The sequence below is a fragment of the Sander lucioperca genome, chromosome 8 (genome assembly GCF_008315115.2).
Source record: "Sander lucioperca isolate FBNREF2018 chromosome 8, SLUC_FBN_1.2, whole genome shotgun sequence".
Taxonomy (NCBI): Eukaryota; Metazoa; Chordata; class Actinopteri; order Perciformes; family Percidae; genus Sander; species Sander lucioperca.
In genome coordinates, this window is record NC_050180.1 from 6,578,560 (window position 1) to 6,599,566 (window position 21,007).

The 21,007-nt window shown below is 41.5% G+C and overlaps 1 protein-coding gene across 4 annotated transcripts in view; it reads right to left on the reverse strand.

Annotated features, from left to right (window-relative positions):
- slc4a3 (solute carrier family 4 member 3) overlaps window positions 1-21,007 on the reverse strand; it is an 86,433-nt gene that overhangs the window by 28,963 nt on the left and 36,463 nt on the right. For 3 of the 4 annotated variants that reach the window (XM_036004368.1, XM_031296535.2, XM_036004367.1), the window contains 3 exons: window positions 10,651-10,796; window positions 7,932-8,112; window positions 7,527-7,662 (listed from right to left, as the gene is read on the reverse strand). In XM_036004368.1, coding sequence (XP_035860261.1) covers window positions 7,527-7,662; window positions 7,932-8,112; window positions 10,651-10,796 — 463 coding nt within the window. Of the gene's footprint in view, window positions 1-7,526; window positions 7,663-7,931; window positions 8,113-10,650; window positions 10,797-15,242; window positions 15,984-21,007 lie in introns of those variants that run through there. The other variant, XM_036004369.1, reaches the window with a different exon arrangement.

The window sequence follows — 21,007 nt, forward strand, 5'->3', positions numbered from 1 at the left end:
CAGTGTCGGCTCTGTCTGTGATGCATCGCCTGGGTATGATGTCTGCGAGTCACGTGGTGGTTCCCCTGGGTCTCCTCCAGTCGGACCTGGCATATTGGGGAAACTTCCGGACCCTGTCATCCGGGGTTCCCCTGGGCACAGCGCCGTCACTCGTAACAGTGTACACAGACGCCTCACTGGCTGGGGAGGCATGTGTGAATCACAGGTGGTGGGAGGGAGATGGCCAGTTTCTCCCCTCCCCCACATAAACTGCCTGGAGCTGTCCACGGTGCTGAAAGTGTTAAAGCACTTTCCCCAAGTGGTAGCAGGGAGACATGCCTGCTATTAGAGATAGCCAGGAGCCTCCTACTGGGGCCCACAGACACCTTTTGTCTCTCAGAGTGGTCTACATCCCCGGGGTTTTGAACCGGGCAGAAGACCTAATGTCGAGGGAGGGGCCCTCTCACAATGAGTGGAAATTGAATCCCACTATCGTTCAGATGATGTGGAGCAGGTTCAGGAGAGCGAAAGTGGATCTGTTCACATCATGCCTTTTCCCACCATCCCTGGCCCTGAGCCCTCCTATACGCTTTCCCCCCGGTCCCTCTGATCCCTCGCCTCCTGGCTCGCATCCAGGAGGAGAACCTTCTGGTCATTCTGGTGGCACCAGAGCGCACGAGCGCATCCTGGTTCCCGGCTCTGGTTCAACTACTGGCGGGGCCCCCTTGGCAACTGCCGTGGCACGGAGATGCACTGTTGCAGCTGAACGGCGCGATATCCCACCCTCCGGTAATAAGCCAGCAGCTATGGGCCTGGCTGCTGAGCGGGAGCGTTTGAAGAGATTAGGCTTGCCCCCTGCCGTGGTGCGCACTATCCATGGCGCGAGAGCCCCCTCCACTATGGTGTGTTACGCCGGGCGATGGTCCGCTTTCCAGTGTTAGTGTATGGAGAAAGGTGCAGAACCCATATTGTGCCCTCTGCCCCTCGTGTTAACTTATCCTCAAACATTGGTGGATAATGACTTGGCTCCGTCTACAGCCACGAGGGCTATGGAGAGAGGTCGGTTTTTCCGCACACTCTGGTTAAGTGTTTTTTGAAGGGGGTTAGACAGAAACTCGTGGTGCGCTCTCTCACACCCCAATGGGACTTAGCCCTGGTGCTCCGAGCTCTGGGGAAACCTCCTTTCGAGCCTCTGGCACAAGCCTCTCTCAGGATGCTGTCACTGAAAACAGCGCTTCTCCTCGCCTTGACGTCGGCTAAGAGGGTGAGTGATTAATGCACGCTGTCGGTTTCACCGTCCTGCCTCTCCATTAAGGGGGACAGGAGCGCGGCCTCTTTACAGCCAAACCCTTCTTTTACACCAAAGTTTTAACTAGCTCCTTTCGGTCAAGGATGTTCTCCCTCAAGGGTTTTTTCCCCCCGCCTCATAGCAACGACGCAGAGAAGGCGTCTCACCGACTCTGCCCGGTACGCGCATTATCTCAATATGTTTTATGCACAGCAGACAACAGACGAACACAGCAGCTGTTCTTTCACTACAGAGAGCGCTCCCATGGTGCGGCTCTTTCAAAGCAGCGGCTGTCCCACTAGCTGTGCGAGGCTATCACCCAACCCTATAGCACGGAGGGAGCGGAGCCCACTCAGGGCATCCGGGCACACTCTACGAGAGCGCTATCAGCATCCTTAAAGAGTTTTAGGGGCATGGCTGACATCTGCGCAGCGGCCTCCTGGGCATCCACTTTTATCTGCGTGATATGTCCGAGTCCTTCATGACTCACTCGGTCCTATCCACAATCGACGACAAATGAGGCGCTGTTGATGTGTTTTGCTGCTGTCCCCATCCCTCCTGCACTTGGGTGGCTGTGAAGAATGCGAGTGTTCTGAAGTTATTAGTCATGATCAGACATGGGCCTTACAATCAGTATTAGGCCAATGCATAATCACGACAGGTTTTTTTTATCAAAATAATATATTATTTGATACATTAAACTGGTACAGTGCGAATAGGAAGAGCAACTAGTCTATGTTCTGCTTGAGGACCTTGTGTCGCAGGTGGCACTGACTACATCAGCTTCACCCTTGACCCAATAGCGACAGCTCTTAGAGGGCGAAGCCTATATAAAATAGAACGATAGTTACGTATTGTAACTCCAGATTCTATGAGTATAGGCGTAGCCCTCTAAGATTCAGGCCACCTGCTTCTCCAACGTTGGCTGAAGAAAAATGCAGATGTTGGGAGCAGTTCTATGGTCGCGCAACTGTGATATACAGTAACTGCGAATGTAATAGAGGCCCGTGCAGGGCACAAGGGCGCGAAAGAAATCTTCACGACTGCGCATGCGCGAAGGGATTAACCCAATAGCGACAGCTCTTAGAGGGCTACGCCTATACTCATAGAATCTGGGGTTACAATACGTAACTATCGTTATCTCTCTAGTCTGAGGATGAATTAAATTATGATTATAATATGATAATAGTTCAGTCTTTGCTTGTAAAAAAGGACAAAGCATTATTAAGAAATATGTTCTTAATTAAGAGGGCTGCAGGATCATTTGGATTCTAGAAATGGCAAGCACAGCTGTGATTCCTGTTCACCTAATTTACCTTCTGTTCATTTGACATGTTAAAGAGCTGTACCTCATGCAGTGCAATGCAGCTCATTAATTAGAAAAGTAATTCGCAAAATCCTTCCAAATCTTAACTACCTTTCCATTTGGGCGAATTAGAAGTCTCCTACGATGTGAGGTAAACCCTTGTCCGTATTTATTAAATGATTTCCCAGATTTTCAGTTAGATAAAAAAAAAAGTAGAATATTAATTATTATAACATACTTTGCAAAGAAATGTATAATACCTTTTTGGAAAAATGAATCTATGGCAACCTTTAAGTTGTTTTTGGATCAAGTGTCACAATTTTTACCGTAAGAGAAACTCACTAACTTTGGAAAAATGTAATCGTGGTCATATTTTTCATGGACTTCTAGTTCCCGTTGATTTCTTGTTTGGAGGGCTTTTCTAAAGGTTGTCAACAATGATAATGCAATGATGCTATGATTTGTAATGTTTTTTTTTAATTTGTATTTGTGTGTGTATATATGTGTGCTTGTATGTATGAATGTATGCATGTGTTAATGGATTTCCGTGGGAGTTTGGGGGTGGAGGGAGGATACGGGGGATATGGGGACATTCCGTGTATGGTTTGCTGATGGTTGTACACTCTCCCCAAATAAAGAGATGATAAAAATAAATAATAAAATCTCCTACGAAAAAATCTGTGTTGACACTGTAATTTTTCAAAACGTGGTATTTGCATTAGAACATAAAAAAACAAAACAGCCGGAGACTAATCTGTGTAGCCTTATTAGCTGCGCTTTTGTGCATGTGAGTGTATGCACATTTCTCTCCCTCTCACAGAGAAGTTTTTAGTGTGTCACACCAGCCAAGATTTTGAACACTGCTTCATTACATCACTGCTCAGTCCAATGGTGACATCACCTCATTAGGCCCACATGTTCCAATAAGACGGCGCCCAAATTGGATGCGACGGCACCACGAGACAAAAGAACGAGGTGTGACACTGAAGTGAATTGTGCTTCAACCGTTTCCAGAGGATCTTTAAAGTGGTCTGAGTAAGCGATAAGCTACAGTTTAGCAGCACCTTAATGTGTTTCCTTCCACGTCATAAATCTGATATCTCAGACTGGTGATGACTCTAATAACAGAGTCGGTTTTCTCCCCTGTGGAAGCAGCCAGTGACATGCTGGGACTTTATGTGGAAAGGCTGTGAAAGATGGAATGATCGCATGATGGCCTGCTGCTAACAATGTCCGCTGGCCAGATTCTTTTTATGTACATCTGTTGTGTCGCTTTGCGTGTGCAAAATCCATCCCGTTAGGTTTGAGTGAAACAACACATTTTGTCACCACAATGTTAGTAATATTGAATTAGTTGCCATAATCTATTGCCTAATCCAAACTTTTAAAGTGTCATCACAACGATGCATTGTCCATGCAATAAAACTGTAACTGATCAAGCTGTACCATTCTGGTTTAACAGAGGGGGAGCCAGACAGAGAATGCTGGACCAGTGGCTGAACAGAGCTGTATACAGAGACATAAGGCCAAGATGAGTTCCTTGGAAAACTAAAACAGGCATAAGTGAAGTTTTTTTCTTGACCTTTGCAACAACAGTTGTCAAAACTATCTCACCCCAAGGTCCACGTAGTAGCTGTTCTGGAGCTTTCAATGGTTTTACTCGATATGAGTAGAGAGCTTTTAAGCCAACACAGATGAGAAGTCTGAAAAGTGCTAAAAAGAAATTCTACGACCACTGGGCAACCTCCATCTCCTAAGGAATCATGTGTACCAATCTTTATATCAATATCAAAATCTCCAAAATAGCTAATAAATAATGATATAATAACAAATAAATGAACCTATCAACAGATGTGCATAGTATATGTTTGCAAGTGGGCATTGATACCAATCTTTATGCTTGTCCACTCAAAGAAAAATGAGTCGACATGCTAGCTTCTCTGTTGGCCAAATGCTAATATCAGTATGCTAACATGCTCACAATGACAATGTTAACAAGCTTGTGTTTAGCAGTATAATGTTTACTATGTCCAGTAACTTAGCTCAGTGGGTTAGCATGCTAACATTTCCTAACTAGCACTAAACACCAAGTACAAGGCTAATGGGACGGTTTGTCATTTTTTAAGAGCATTGGTCATACAAAAAATGACAAACAAAACAAATTAAATCACAATTTACCCAATGTCAACCTGCTGGTGGCGCTAGAGGAAAGGTCAGGGGAGTTCCAAAGTTTTTAGGATTCATCGCCTGGCAACTATGGATGTCCGAACCAACTTTTGTGCCAATCCACCTAGTAGATGTTGAAATATGTCACAGTATAAATTAAATTGTTGATCTATTGGTAGTGCTAGAGGAATAGTCAGGGGATTATTTCATTTAGTGGACTTCATCAGGGGACCTTAAATGTCTGAATACAATTGTATGCCAATCCATCCAATAGTAACAGTAATGATTGACCGGCTGACCAAAAGACACACTAATAAAATATGTTTCTAACTAAACCGAACTGGGGAAAGAGCGAGAATGACAAACCTTATTTGTACAGGCGTGGCTTATCTTTCCTCTGGTAATTCCATTTGACAGCCGACATTTAGTTAACTGTTTTTTTTAGGTTATGTAACTGTTTAAGATCTATATAATGCATTATGTGTAGAGCACTCTTCCATTAGCCATGTGTGTCAATGCAATGGCCGATCAATAAGTGGGGACCGTTTGAGAGAGCTAGAGATAGTGTGGATGTGACATGTCACATCTATTACACAGCCACATGCTTGTGTTTATTTGACTTTATATTTAGCAGTGTGCAGGATGTGATGTAACTATCCCCTCTGGTGTTTTGTGAGCATGAGAATGTATACACTTCTGTTGGTTTAACATCATCAAATTCATCATCAACAGTGGCTGACTGGGCGAGATGGAAAAAACCTGCTCATGCACAAACAACTAAGCACCAAAAAGCTCAAAGGCTAAAATAACAACTGACCCTGTTGGTGAGAAACAGTAAACCTTTTGGAATGAAGACACCCAAATAGCCTCATGCTTAGTTAGTCTCCTTTCATCTTAAATCCTGGGTTTTAAGTCTGCCTCATCTCAAACCAAACATTTTAGACACATAATGAACCTAGGTTTATGAAAAGTAACACAATTGTAAGAAAGGCTGGTCTTAAGCCAGTTTATATGTTTTTATAAACCCTCTATCACTATATTTTCAGTCTTGGTGTGTAGTTATTTGTGTATGAAATAGAAGTAAGTCCGACTGAGAAAGCAAACATCTTAACAAAGGCAGAGATCAAAGGGCCAGGATGGCTCACACACATTTTTAATCTGAAGGTCTAGGCTTTAAGACCCAGTGCAGCTACAGCACAGTATTAAGATTTGTAACTTAGTCAACCCAGGGGAAGTACACCAGATGATGAGCCAAGTGTTGTTAAATGTCATGATTTGGAATTTCCCTGTTCCGTTCCCCTGAGTTTGCCTTTATGTGACAACATCCACTGCTGGATGATGATAAATGAGGAGGAGGAAGAGGGCTAGGATTTTAGTTTTCATGCTGCCATACCTACAACCCATGACCAAAATGTAAACAAAGCTGCATCCACACTGCCATACACTGACAGGTCGGTTCATACATAGATAAAGAAACAACTAGAGTCATCTAACTTCGTTATTAAACGCAATGAAATTAAGATCTGTGTCATGGTAACTAACAGACCAAAACTGCATGTAGGAGTTCTAGTTCAGGCTTTCAGATCAAACTTATAAAAACATAGAAAAGTAGAAAGTCCTCATAAAACAACTATAAGTCAGAAATAGTGTTCACATTAAAGGGACACGATAAGGCTGGCAATATTATTTAATATTAGTATAATAACATATTCTAAAGTAAATCTTTACCAGAGTAGTGGGTTTCCAAACAAGTATCAATACTTTCCATGATTTCTAGCAAATATCACAGAACTGGTTGCCAGTATTAGGTATAAATACGGGCTGGCTACATTGCATGTGTAAAGTATGCAGAGCAGACGTTCCAACACTACGCTTCTACTATAATCAATGAAACTGTAGACACCGGGCAGACAGCAGCGTAAAGGCCTTTTTATGCTTCTGCGTAGAATCAACGGCATACCCACGCAGACGCCTCTGCGTCTAAGTCTAAACTCCGTCTTGCCTGTGAATCACACAATCCTACGCCGTGTGTGCGCAGCAGGTGTAGTCAGTTAAAAGATACATTTTGCGGCACATCCGCTCCGCTCACTGTCCGCATACGTTACACGTTCAATGTAGCCAAAGTCGCGCAACCTTGCCCCTATTTTCAACTGTTACTAACTGTAGCTAAATAGTTGTGTGATGTGTAAATCAATGTTGTTTTTATTTATTTTCAAAAATGATGCTAGTGGTCACACAGTTAAGTGTTTGGACACCCCCATAAATAGTTGTGTGATGTGTAAATCAATGTCAACACCACCACCCGCTCAACAACTTTTTGGGGCAGAGTCACCACCCCCCCCTGGAAAAAATCCTATGGGAAACACTGTATTAATTGTGTTGAAATTATTTGACAGCATTCCTGACAGGGACTGGATCAGTGCAGCCTCTTTAACATACTTATGCTCCATTAGTTAAACGCTGAAGAACCAGATTCCTGCACATACACAATTTTCAATTCTCTCTACAGCTTTGTGTTTATGCATTTTATACTCCTGCAATACTTCCTTAACACTTGGCTCTATGACCAGCTTCATGATGCTGGTTTTGAGAATTGTTAATATCAGGTTTAGTGGAGCTGAGTCAAAGAGAGCCTGACTAAGTTGAACTCACTTTAGAAGGCAGCCTCAGGTACTTTCAAATATTTGTTTAACCCACTGTGTACAGAAACATATGTTGTCTTTGAAAAAAGGTACAATCAGTTAGATGTCTTTTAAATACTAAAGTGATGTTGGCCTGGTTTCTGACCTGTGTTTGAGAAGCAGAGCCCGGAGAACACCGGCTCTGTCCTCGGCTCTGATCTGATCAGAGATGATCATCGTCTCCACCACCAGATGGACGATCCCGGGCAGAGAGTTCTGCTCCAGGTCCAGAAGGATGGCACCTAGGGAAGGAAGGTACAGGAAGATAATAAGTGGCTGCTAATACCAGATTCCTTAAAAATTATTCACATCCAGCGCTTGGCTAAATGGGGGAGAACATTTTGCAAGTCTAAATATTGTTACTTGATAAATTTACACAACACACTGGATGAGTTTTGCTTCTTTTTGTATGCCATGTTTATCTTTGTGGATTTTATTTCAGCTGGTAAACACGTAAACCATAAGATGTGAACATCTGCCTAGCTGTATGCATGCAGAAGAAGCTGTTTACCGTGTGTGATGGTGCGGCGGAGCTCCAGCAAGCTGCGGAAGGAGAGAGAGGCCACATGTGGTTTGCCCCAGCGGTCTGTCTCCTCCTCCACATCCTCCTCAAACTTGATCCAGCGGGCCCGCTCCTTCCAACGCATTTCATGGTCCTTATCCACAATTAGCTCGTTCAGCTCTACAAACAACTGAAGATGAAGCAGAGCAGACTTGTGAGCATTAAAAAGCTGTGGAGATTCCCCTTCTCACTCGGATCAAGTACAATGAGGCTAGCACCTATACAAACAATTTTACTTCAGAAAACACCAGCACAACCAGTTTGGTTTCAGTTACTTATCTTGGATAGTTTTAAACCAAAACAAGATAATATACTGATAGGAAAATAAATTCAGAGACAGTTAATCCAAGGATACAGCACACACACATGTTTATGAGGAGCAACTGAGCTGAGTGGTTTGGATCCAGCCAAGAGTGGTTTGGACTGAGAGGATAACCAAATGGTTTGGAGAGACATTTAGTCACATTTCAACATAGAATTCTTTTTTAGCAGTGTTCTCAGAGCAACACAATATAATACTCGTGATATGTGTTTTTGTGACATTTTTGCTGTCAAACTGAGGTGAAACATACTGTAAGGAGCAAGTTTGTAGTCAAGTGTCATCAGGTCAATGAAGATGAGTGTCCTTAAAGCTATAGTGCGTGGTTTCTGTCTCCCCCATGAGGAATTCTAAGTAATGACAACACTGTCGGCGCGTCCACATGACGAGAACCTTCGGTGATCACACACCACCCCCACCCCTCCTCCACGCAGTTGTTAGTAGCATTTATCCCATCAAATCGAGGACATAGAGGATAAAAAAAACGTGATCGACTCCTATAATTATCTTCACTTGAGTTTATGTGCGCGAAAGTCGCCCGGACGACACCATTTTGTAAACATAGCCATACTAAGAAATACAGAGAGCGTTTTGTGGAGCTGATAGTCTTAATTAGCTTTGTATTAACTCATTTGGCAATGGCTTGAATGTAACAGACGTTCATTAATATAAAAAGGTGCGCACTATAGCTTTAAATTAAGACTACACTCCATGAGCCATGAACTTTATAAGACCTTTGTAGCCTCTTTCAGCTCATTGTTTTTGGTTTCATGGCCCACAATTATTACTAGTATTGGTTCACTCTCACTGCTCTCATCAATCTTGTTTCTAGCAGCACTAGGCAGCTGTTTTCAGCACAACACCATTGACAAACCCTCACGCTACCTGCCTAGCACTTAATAGCTGACAAACAAATAGTGGATAGTAGCTAAATAGCCAGATTTCCCCTCAGGAGCTGGTGGAGACCAAACCAGAGCAACAAGGAGAGTGAATATTGGACATACATTTGTTGGGGGATCCGAAACACAACTCCAAATGAATGCTGTGAAAATACATATTTTGAAGGTAACACGTTCACCAAAACAACTTAAAGGGTTAGGGTAGGGTAGATGGCGGTCGGCATGTAGCCAGTTTGGAGAAGCAGGCAGGAGTACCAAAACGAAAGCTAAGAAATGTACTGCTGTGGACGAGGGCAGCAGCAAGAACATATTTTAGCCACCTAAAAAAAAAAAATCACAATCCATTTAAGTCAGCGCTTTACCTTTCCGTCAGACAGCCCCGGCTGTAGACCAGCAATTCCAGTGTACTGCGAGGTAAAATTACTGTTTTTGTCAAAGGAGTCTGGTGGCTTTGAAGAGAGGATAGATGGATATAACGGCTTCAGTTGCCCCTTCGGGAAGGACTGTCTGACGGCAAGGTGAAGTGGTGAAAATATTCTAAATGCAGAACACACTTAAACTGATATTTATTTATTAGGTAGCTAAAATATTTTTCCCTGCGTAGCACCATACATAGCAGAACATTGCTTAGCTTCCGTGTCGGTACTCCTGTCAGCTTCTCCAAACTGGGGGCACGCCAACTGCCATCTACTGTAGGTAATACACTGACTGGATAAGTACATCATACAACCCCACTTCAAAAGATTCAAACTATCCCTTTTAATAAGATGATGTCAGTGTTGTGTTTGAAGGTAGATCCTCTGCCCCCAAGTGGCCAAGAAATTAATACTGCTTTAAAGATGATGATTTTAACAACAGAAGCCTTATGATTTTATGTTGCCTGCATATAGAGCTCAACAGTGACCGCCCACTATTTTAACGGCTCTGGTTCCGGAAGTGTTTTTCCCCGTTCAATATCTCCACTGATGTTTCATTAAATGCTTATAGTATATAAAGAGTTTTAAAACCTTTCATTCTGGGCAAAATAACGTAAAGGCAAAGGTGCAATACTGTGTACAGAAACTAACATAGACGTCAATGGTAGAAGCTCGCTCTAGCCGTGAGTTCCACCAATCAAAGAAGTCGCTGTTACGCTTAGGATTGTGGGTAGTGCAGTATTTCTCCATAAAACTGCAGGTAAAACATGTTTTTCTTAAAACGAGGTTGATTTTCAGACAGACTTCTAGCTTCTATAGGAGCAGAATTGTTCCGTTTTACATCCTTGTCACTCGTCGTCAGTCTACCTTGAATGGTTTAGACATTATGGCTGATAATCAAAATCCTTACGGAGAAAATGAACGGGATTTTCACTTCCGGAACCACAATGTTGAGCTCTATTGAATTGTTCACCCAGTGGTCACAATGCAACGTAACGTAGCTGGGGTGGGGGAGAACAAAGTGTGCCGCAAACCTCATGTGTTTTCTTATCTGCTGCTCTCTTCTTCTTCTTCAGGCTGCTCAGTGGTATGGAACTGTTGCTGCCTCGGGTCACCAGACATCGTGAGGACTTCTTTACCAAGTGGCGTCTCACGCCAGGGTTGTCCTCAAATCTGTGACCTGGACAGCCACGAGTGTTTTAAGACAACAACAAAAATGCAGAGAAAAGATCAACATTGCAAAATCATGACGTCTAGATTTCTGTAGGAGTAATTCAGAAACCAACCTAACGAGGTGCACTCTGTAGGCTGAAATGCTCTTTTAAGGACTGTGATACAAATACAACATAACTCATAAATGTGCTCCATGCTGGAAAATCAAAAATCTTATTTGTATGTCTGTTAAAGTTTCCAGCTGACAGCAGAACATCTAATGACAGAAGGCAACAGCTCCGTGGGTGAGCCAGAATCTATGTACGCCAAGTGGAAGTGTTACAGAGGAGGTGGTTTTGTCCCCTGACATTTGTCAGTTCAAAAAGAGTTAATTTCATTTTCAATTTCCTTCCCCCACAAATCAGATTTGATTGATTTTAGCATAATGAGGGAGTCTTTTCATTACAGTGAGGACCTGGGTCATTTGCCATGTAAAACAGTGGGAGGCTTGTGGGGTCCCTTCTGCAAAGTAAAAAGCTAACCACCTGTGTGGAAAATGTGAGCGAGTGGCAAATGATGACTGACATGATTTGAGGTAATGATTATGATTTGGCAACATTGTGACTAATGAATTATTTCCAGGCCCAGTATATGTTTCCATACAGATGAGGTCAAATGTAGGTATTTGGTGACATTTAAATATAACTTAAGAAATACATTTTAGATGGGTTAAAGGAAAATATCAGTAGTTGTTGCATGTTTTTTTGCATGTCAACTGCAAATCAGGTGTATTTACATTTCTGTCAACTATTTTCCAAAGCATACCCCAAGTGTTTGGACTGATTTAACACTTTCCAGGCAGCAATTAGGGATTATGGGTAGGTACTGTATTAGGTTATAGTAATGGTTAAGTTATGACATGGGGTTGGTGTGTTTAAGGTCACGGCAAATATCTGGGGGACAGATTAGAAACTGATATTTGCATTCAGTCTGGAACTGCTGTTGACTGTCCAATGACTGAATTTAATTTTTTACTAAATAAACACTTTTTTCATCTTTTACATGAGCAGCCGGTGGTAACCAAAGTGGAGATGAGTGAGAGAGAGAGTGTCTGTGTGTGTGTTCATAAAACTGCATTGAGTGTTCCATTCTGCTGCCTCATGCCTTCCTCGAGGAAACAGGGAGAAATGGAAATCAAGATGAAGTTAGGCTGTATTTCATCTTAGTGTGTCTCCGAAGGGAAAAGCTCTGAAGGCCATCCTTGTATGAACTGCTCCAGCTGATTTGGATGAGCTGATTTGTTCACCACAGGGCAGGGCACGGGCCACGGACCACCACAGATATGCACCACATATCTGGAACAAACTCCCAGAAAACTGCAGGTCCGCTGCAACTTTCACTTCTTTTAAATCAAGGCTGAAGACTTTTCTGTTTGAAGCTGCTTTTTTAAAGTAATTGTTCATTTCTTACACTCCACTGTAACTTTTATTATTGTACTTCATACCTGTCATATTCTATTTTACCTGTTTTTATATTCTTCTTAATTGTTTTTTTAATGTTTTATGTAAAGCACTTTGAATTGCCTTGTTGCTGAAATGTGCTATATAAATGAAGCTGCCTTGACTAATTTTGTTCCTCTTCCTCCTCTGGAACTGGTGTCTGACCGGGGCTAAGGCCTTTTTATCTTGTTTAAAATACCAAAATACTTGAACCATCTACAGCAAGTGTGAACAGTATTACTTTTGTTATTATAATCCAACAATACCACACATCATGTTTAAATCTCTGAGTAGTTCCCTGTGGTACCAACAGCTTTGCACAATGTAGAGCAGCAGCCAAATTTTCCAAATCTCCTTGGCTAACATGCACTTTCTGCAAAATCCTAAACACATGTAAGTACGTACAAATACACTATATACTATGCAAAAAAAATTAATTGGAGTGAATTTAGTAAGCTATCACAGATACAGCCTTTAAAAGGCAATGCCAAGTCTACCCACGCATTTTTTCTTTAATGTAAATGTAGATCCTTGTTGCACATTCATAGACATTTGATTATTATTTCTTTTGTAGTGAGCTGGAGGACAAACCCTTGGGCTTTTTTCTGTGATGGGACTTAACAGGACTGGTCTTGAGCGATTACTTGGGTCAACGATAAGACACACATGTTCTAGATTATATTTTTATAATATATATATATATATATTATATTTATTCTGAGGAAAACAAGTCAGCTATACTATCCACCTCATTTTGATTACACTGTTCAAATGTCCATTTTAGAAATCAAACAAATCCCAACAATGACCAAAATCCCTTCATTATCAAAAATCATGATGGAATTTATTTGCTGGTACATTGCTGTCCACATATCTCATTTTCTGTTTCTTTGTGCTCTTGCCCTGAGTGAAATCCAATTGTTGTACAAATCTGATTTGCAACTTATTTCTAACCAAAGCATCTTAAATCTAGCTATGCATGTTTGTTCCATATAAAGTCACCATGATACAAAGCTTGCCACCACTTTTGAACTGTCTAAAATAATTAAACGTCTTGCTTCAGAGGTTTGCTGTCAATGTTTCAATGTAAGTTTGTTCGGATTGACCCTGACTATGACCATGTCCTTTTTTGAAAATTAAAGGGAAACCACCTCAAAATACAGTGTAACACGCAGAAAATGTCCTTGTGTTTAAACTCTCATGAAATCTATTGCTTCAGATATTTGCTAAAATGTTTAACGTAATCCTGTTCAGGATGACCCTGACTATGAACATATCCAATCTGAAGTCATTTTACTATCTCATTCCAAACTACATTGAAAAGTTGGCAGCCCTGCACTAAAGGCTTTATGCAGTAGATCTGCCCAACATCTGAGAACAGACTGTGATGTGTACAATCTGTGGAGTTCCCCTTTGATACTTGTGGTAAAGGTTTGTAAAAACAGGAATGTTTGCCTTCAATTGTCCTGCTCTTAATTCGGACATTATTTTATTGTTGGTGAAACAAAGTCATAGAGGGGTGTGGCTCCCAGGCCAACTGACACCCAAAGCATCTCATCACTTCCTGATCATTGCACAGATCTTGCTCTAGTTAAACAAGACTAAGAGTCTACAGTCACACTAGAAAATACAAAATGCCAATGAAGACATCCTAGTTTAGGGCATTAGGAAGCTGAAATTTGCTAATTAGTACTAAACACAAAGTATAGCTAAGGCTGATGAATGTGTTTAGTTTCATAGGTATTTCTTCAATATCCAAGTTTTGATCTGATGATGGTGCTAGAGGAAACGTCAGGGGATCACCAAAGTCATGGAACATGTCCTATTTGGCTAAATCCCGGTGTGCGAAACATGAATTTCTTTACAAAATGTCATGGCCATCCATCCAATAGTTAGGGGTCCCAGACCCCCTGTTGAAGATCTCTGTTGTAACCAATCAGAGAGCTAGAATAAGTAGCTACACAGTGAAGAAATGTAAGTGAGTGAGCAAGGTTGGTTGACAGTACATGTAATGACTTTGTTGTGGAGTTAATACACTGCCCATATAAGCTGTATTGGTGTCTTGCTGGTGCGCCACATCGGGAATGTCACCACAGACACCAAACAACCACAACTCCGGTATACTAAGACAGCCGAACCTTCCCTGGCAGTAATAGGCTTAATCAGAATTGTGTGAACTCGTTTGGCAAGGGCTTGAATGTAATTGACGTTCATTTATATGTAAAAGTTCTGCACTTTAGCTTTAAACTGACATTTACATTACAATGGCATTTGGCAGGCACAGTTATCAATATCAACATAAAATACTGCTCAAAATTCAAACAATACCATCAGTCATGTCAATCATTTAAGTTATAGTTTCTACCCAACGTACCCAGTTGGTGCTAGCGTTTTCTAGCTACAATTGAACCCTAAACCAATTAGCGATTATATATGCGCTCAGGTATTGTAGGCTAATCACCTTCATTTCTTTTGCATGGGCTTGAACCTAGCTTCATCACGGGACTAGTGTGCCATGTCCCAAATAGGGATAAAAACAGCGGAACTACACATTGCTTGTCAATGCGATGTCTTTCCGCTCTAGCTGTGGCTGACCCCCAAAGCCAAATGGGTGCCACTGGATCAATGAGAACGCAGGAAACAGCAGCAGTGGAGCACCGTGTCAATTTCGCTCAATACCGGGGACAACTATGTTCTGTGTGTGGGCATGAATGAGGCTTATATTGCCATTAATTAAGCACACACCATGCTACATAATCAATAGAAACAAGTGAGCTCCTGTACATTGATCATCCATGTAAAAATAGAATAAAAATGCTAATCCATGTGAATTTCTCACTGTGTTATGACATCAGAATTTCCTTTATTGGAAGCTTGGCACAACATTCTTTAACTCAACTTTAAAGCTCTTCATTGAATGAGCAGAAATGTGATGCTACCCAGCAGGAGTATAGATGAATCTCCACACAACTTACAGACGGGCTCCTCCGGTGAACCCATTTGAGTGTGGATTGACTCCAGCAAGTCGTAGTCATCAAAATCCAAAACAAACTCTTCAAAGTCCCCTTCCACATTGGGCAATGAGTTGCGGTGCTCCATTTGGTGCAGCTTTGGGGTGCCAAAGCCTTTTTGGACACTGCACTGACGTTCTGATCCATAGTGGTCAGTGGCAAGCTTCTTTTCAGAAGTTCCAGCCACCTGGATCTCCTTTCCCTCAACGTCTGTCATCTCCACTGTTGGTACCTCCTCCTATCCTCCTCTCTCTGAGTGGACACACTGCTCATTCAGGGATTCCAATTCTTGAACGCCGTCGCTTGCCCTGGGTCACGGTTCTGATGAGCGTGGATCTTTGCAGCGACCACTAACCTACCTCTGTTGTATTGCTCGGGTTGTGCAAAAGAACCTATATGTACACTTTTGCAAACCAGCTCCAAAAAATGTTTCAAAAAAGGCTTTTGCCTCAGGTACCCAAGAAACAAATAGCTTGTGTTCAGGAAGTCCAACTTCAGAAAAGGAAGTTCTATGAAGCAAAAAAACAAGCGCACAAAAAGAAAAATCTTGAAAATTCAGTCCAGAAATACAAAACAATGTGACAAAAACTTAGCTTTGCCTTAAATCCAAACAAAAAGCAAAGTTGGAGCTACACCCTCAGGCAGAAGCCCCTGCTGTATCCACAATGAGAGAATGCATACATAGAACTGTAGCGAATATCACTTTAGCTGCAACTAGTATTGATAAGGGATGGTCCACTTTGTGAGACCTGCCTGTCAGCTGAACGGAAATGCCGCCCTTTTTTAACGATTTCCCAGCCCATTGATCTTGGTGGCTGTTGGAAACCAAACAGAAAGTAGATTGGAGCAGAATAGTTGATGCCTTTCGTTTCCATAGTGCCGCCATCACTTTCCCACCATGTGATGTGCAGGAGGTTAAAGATCAAGTTCCAAAGGGTGGCATCTCCACCCATATAAAATACAAAACACATATGCAGAAATAAATACTGAGAGCTCTAAGTGCACAAATACTGCGAGTGTGGAGCCTAAATGAATGAGCTCCAACACTCTGGTTAGTGAGATATCATGGTGCTAATTATCAGGGCAAGCTGTACCGCTCCTGTCTCTGGGTCTCCATGGAAACCATGAGGTGTCATGGTCTGACTTGTCTATAACAGGTGCCCCAGTGTGAGCTAAACAGGACCCTCTCTAAAACACGCTCAACATGATTGAATAATGTGTGTGTGTGTGTGTGTGTGTGTGTGTGTGTGTGTGTGTGTGTGTGTCACTATCTGCATTTGCATGTGTGTGTGTGTGTGTGTGTGTGTGTGTGTGTGTGTGTGTGTGTGTTACATTACATTTCATTTAGCTGACGCTTTTATCCAAAGCGACTTCCAATAAGTGCATTCAACCATGACGGTACAAACTCAGAACAGCAGGAATCACATAGAAGTACAGCTTCAAATAACCCAAACTACAGAGTGCCATATGTGTCACTAATCCGAACCCTAACCCTTCACAGCATTAGATTTCTACCAAGCATAACTTCAAACAAATCAAATTTGTACATGAAATTAATCTGATGAAATGACGCAGCTGTTTGTCACCAGCTCTCCCAGGGTGCCTATAACACAGTACTGCGTACGATACCGGCCTGCTGAACGCCTGCTGTACTCACATGAGACAGCTGTCACAGGTTGATCTCTGGTTGTCACCGTTAGCAGAGACTCCTGTCTGCAGTGGAGTTCCATACATTTCTCTACACCAAAAAAATATACTGAATTACATTGTATGGATATGAAATTCAGTTTCAGCCAATCCAGGCCCTCACTCTCTTATTAAGTTGTCCACATGTACATGTTTTCTGCTTTCTCTTTATATATGTTTCTTCTTTCTTTCTCGCTTTTTCATTTCCGGAAGTCAGTTAAATTATGCTCACATGTCACACATTAATCAATCAATTTCCATCCCCAACAAAGACACCTTGCACGTCACAATGGCGGCTTGAATGGGGTATAAGTTTAAAGTGGCCATATTATGCTCATTTTCAGGTTCATAATTGTAATTTGAGATTGTACCAGAATAGGTTTACATGGTTTAATTTTCAAAAAACACCATATTTTTGTTGTACTGCACATTGCTGCAGATCCTCTTTTCACCCTGTGTCAGGTCTCTGTTTTAGCTACAGAGTGAGACCTCGCAACTTCTGTAAGATCTTTGTTGTCAGTCACACATGCGCAGTAGCTAGGTACGGATTACATGAGCTAGCTAGCCGTTTCTGTAACTTCGGCCTGTACAAGGCAGGATTAGCCTGGAGACTTCTTCTAAATGAGGGCACACTTCCAACTTTGTGCGGAATACCTGCAGAACAGGGACATGTAAGTAGTTCTATACAATTTATTTTGTAGATTAGGGTGAGTTTGTGTGTGTTGTAGCAGTGTTTTGCCATTGAGAACGAGCTAGCATGCTAGCGCTAGCATGCTAACGGTTAGCCCCCTTGGCCCCTCGTCTCGGCTAGTGACGTAGAAAGCCGTGCAGATTTTGACCAGCTCACCCGGAGACTGAAGGAAGGACACATTCAGAAACCGTATCTCACTCAAAACAGCATGGATGTTTTGTTTTTTTCAAAGTTTGTATGTGTGTGGAAGCACCAGAGACACAAAATAACACCCCAAATCCCAGAAAAGTGATTTTTTTTCATAATATGGGCACTTTAACAGCCTGTCAAGTCCAACTCGTCCAACTCCCAACTCGTCAAGAGATAGGTGAAGGACTGAGACAGCGGCAGAGAGCACACTTTGACAATGTGATTTTAAAGTTTAAATAACTTCCTCAGCCAAGGATCAATATAAGACTAAAACCAACTCACACTTTGACTTAAAAACTTCTAAACTGTGAGTTCAACTGGAGATCCCAGACATACAGCAGTGATATACATGGCCTGTCAATGTCAAGCATCACTCCCTACAAATCCAATAGCTATTTTTGAGTGACTCTTGGTGCCCCGTTTGATGTTTCCAGATGGTTCCTAAACAGTCAATGATCACTGGTCTGCAGCAGGAATGGCCAGGGGCAGGGTCGCTGCTGAAGGGGAATCGACTGCAGCCCGTTAATTAATGCCCTGGTCGCTGGGAGAGAGAGCTTTTCTCTGGCAACACAAGCTTTTGCCTCCCAATCTCTCTCTCCTTCCATTCTTTTTCTCTTTCTATCTCTTACCGTGCTGCTCACACGGCCTGGATATGTGAGAGATGTGGGACATTTTCATCGTTATATCTGAAACTTTCATGGAAATAATATTACAGAAGGATAAACATATGATGGAGGGTATATAGCCTAAATCTTCAACAAGCTGCAACTGACTCGGTCAAAACGTCACAGCACCTAATGTCTTTTACTCTGACTTTCTGCTGATTCTTAACATTGAACTCTGTATTTATTGGCAGATCAGTATGGCCTCTACCCTGTAATAATATGATATTGTACACCCTTTTGGTAAGATAAAGACTGCCAGCAATAGAAATCTATGTGTGAATCTTAAGGAGATGAAGATAAGCTAAATGGTTGTGTGTTGTTTTCTGCCCTAATTGTGCTAATTATTTCCTCACTGCCATTGCTAACTGCAGTGGGGCTCAGATTGAAATGGTTGGCGATGTATAGTTTTGACACATTTGATTCAGTGTCTCATATATCACAACAATATGTAATAACTGAATATATACATTGATGTAAAATAAACTCAATAATACAAATCCAGGAGTACTGTGGAGTTTTCATTTTCATTTCTTCATCATCCTACTGTAAATGTGATTATCATTTACAGAAACCATGAGCAGATACTGTCATTTCTTTGTCCTCCATCCTTTGTGTTATTTGTTCGGAAGCTAATTCTTAACAGTGTGTGCGGGGGCCAGAAGCTGTGTGGGTAGCTTTCATGAGACAGAGTGTGTGGGACGCCCATAGTGGAGCCAAGTTACAGGCAGCAGGGAGAAAACTTGTCAATGGTCGGCACCAGAGCAGCAAGGGAGTCAATACGTGTTGCGTCAGGGTTTCCAGGTTGACCACTATTTCAAAGAGGCGGGGATAATAACAATCTTATATTACTGTTCCAATATTGTTGACGTTAAATAGACTGTAAGGTTAACATATTTTAGATTACACGTGTCTTGTAATCCAGATGAAACACGATTTATAAAGAATGTTATTCATTATATTTGACATTAAAAGAAATACAAATTAGCTACTTTTGGTGGACAAATAAACAGCATTAACATTCTCTAGTTAGTAGACAGTCCTGTTTGTTCCAAGTAGAGATCTGTTGTATAACTTTAGGATTTCGATGGTTAGAAATATTTCCATCCATGAAGTGTTTTGATATTACTACAATTAGTATTGTGCTGTTTGAAACTGACAACAACTGTCTCTTGCTCTATAAGCAGGACAAAATAATAGAACAGATAATATGCAGTATGTACAAAAAACACCAGTATCTATAATTAAGGTGTCTTAAATTAAATAAAGCTGATAATACTAAGGAGCTTAAGTCATTTTCCTGTTTTGGATTCTCACAATAAAAGAGCTGCAAACCAAAGAGTAGCAGCTGCCGAGTTATAATCAGTCAGGGAAAATGATAAAACAAAATATGTATGTGTGTGTGTGTGTGTGTGTGTGTGTGTGTGTGACACACGTATGAAAAATAAAAAGCCATTGGGTGATCTAATATTTCTTATTTCTAATACACATATGCCCAGGATCTGACCACAGAAGCGGGTCAGAAAGAAGTCATGGACTGATATTTAAAATGTTTGTATTGTTACATTCAAAATAGCCATAATTCATTTGAACTATGAATGTTTTGTATAGGCAGATGTATTCTTTACTGCCAGTAGAGGGTGCTGAACGTGATAAAAAAAAAATCTTTCAAATACATACAAAAATGAGGATGTGAGCCTTTTGAAAATTGGGGAATTGAATCACCAGCCTAAATACACAGGCTGAACAACATGAAAACACGTTTCATGCATGACTACATGAACTACTATAGAGACTTGGCAGTTATATCATAAATATCCTAGCAACCACATCAGGCGCTATAGTGAAGGTCTGCTGGAGAAGTGGTAGAGCCCAGTGACTGGCTGATACAGTATATATACCACGCTAGAAAAAGACACCTCACAAAGATCCCCCTCACGACGCTGTTGTGGCGTGGGTGCAAAGTAAAATTGAGTCATCTGAGAAGTTACATTTTAGAAACAGAGCAAATCATCTCCCATGTCCCCTGCTCCAAAGCCTTTATTTCTCGATAGCAAAGAGATTATATAAAAGGTAGTGTTTTAGTCAACTGGTAGCCCAGCCATGTGATTACTTTGTGGGGCAAAATATGTCACAACATAGCAACAGATTTATATTTAAACCCCTATTATATTCACACATAGGGAAAAAAACTACCACACAGTAAAACATTAAAAATAACATCTTTGTTTGTCCAAGACACCACCAATACCTGACAAATGACACCAGAGTTCATTCAACACATTCAAAGTTAAGATTGGAAGGTTTGAGAGGATTTTTTGCAGCACTGCTGTAGTAGGCACCATTCTATTCTACTGGTGTACCTAATGAATTGTACTACCAAGTCTATGGAATATATATACTGTATATATAATATAAAATATATAATAAAAGGGATAATATAGAGCGAGTCGGTCATTATTGCCAGTTAGAACCCTGACAGGGTGATGCAGGATTTGCAG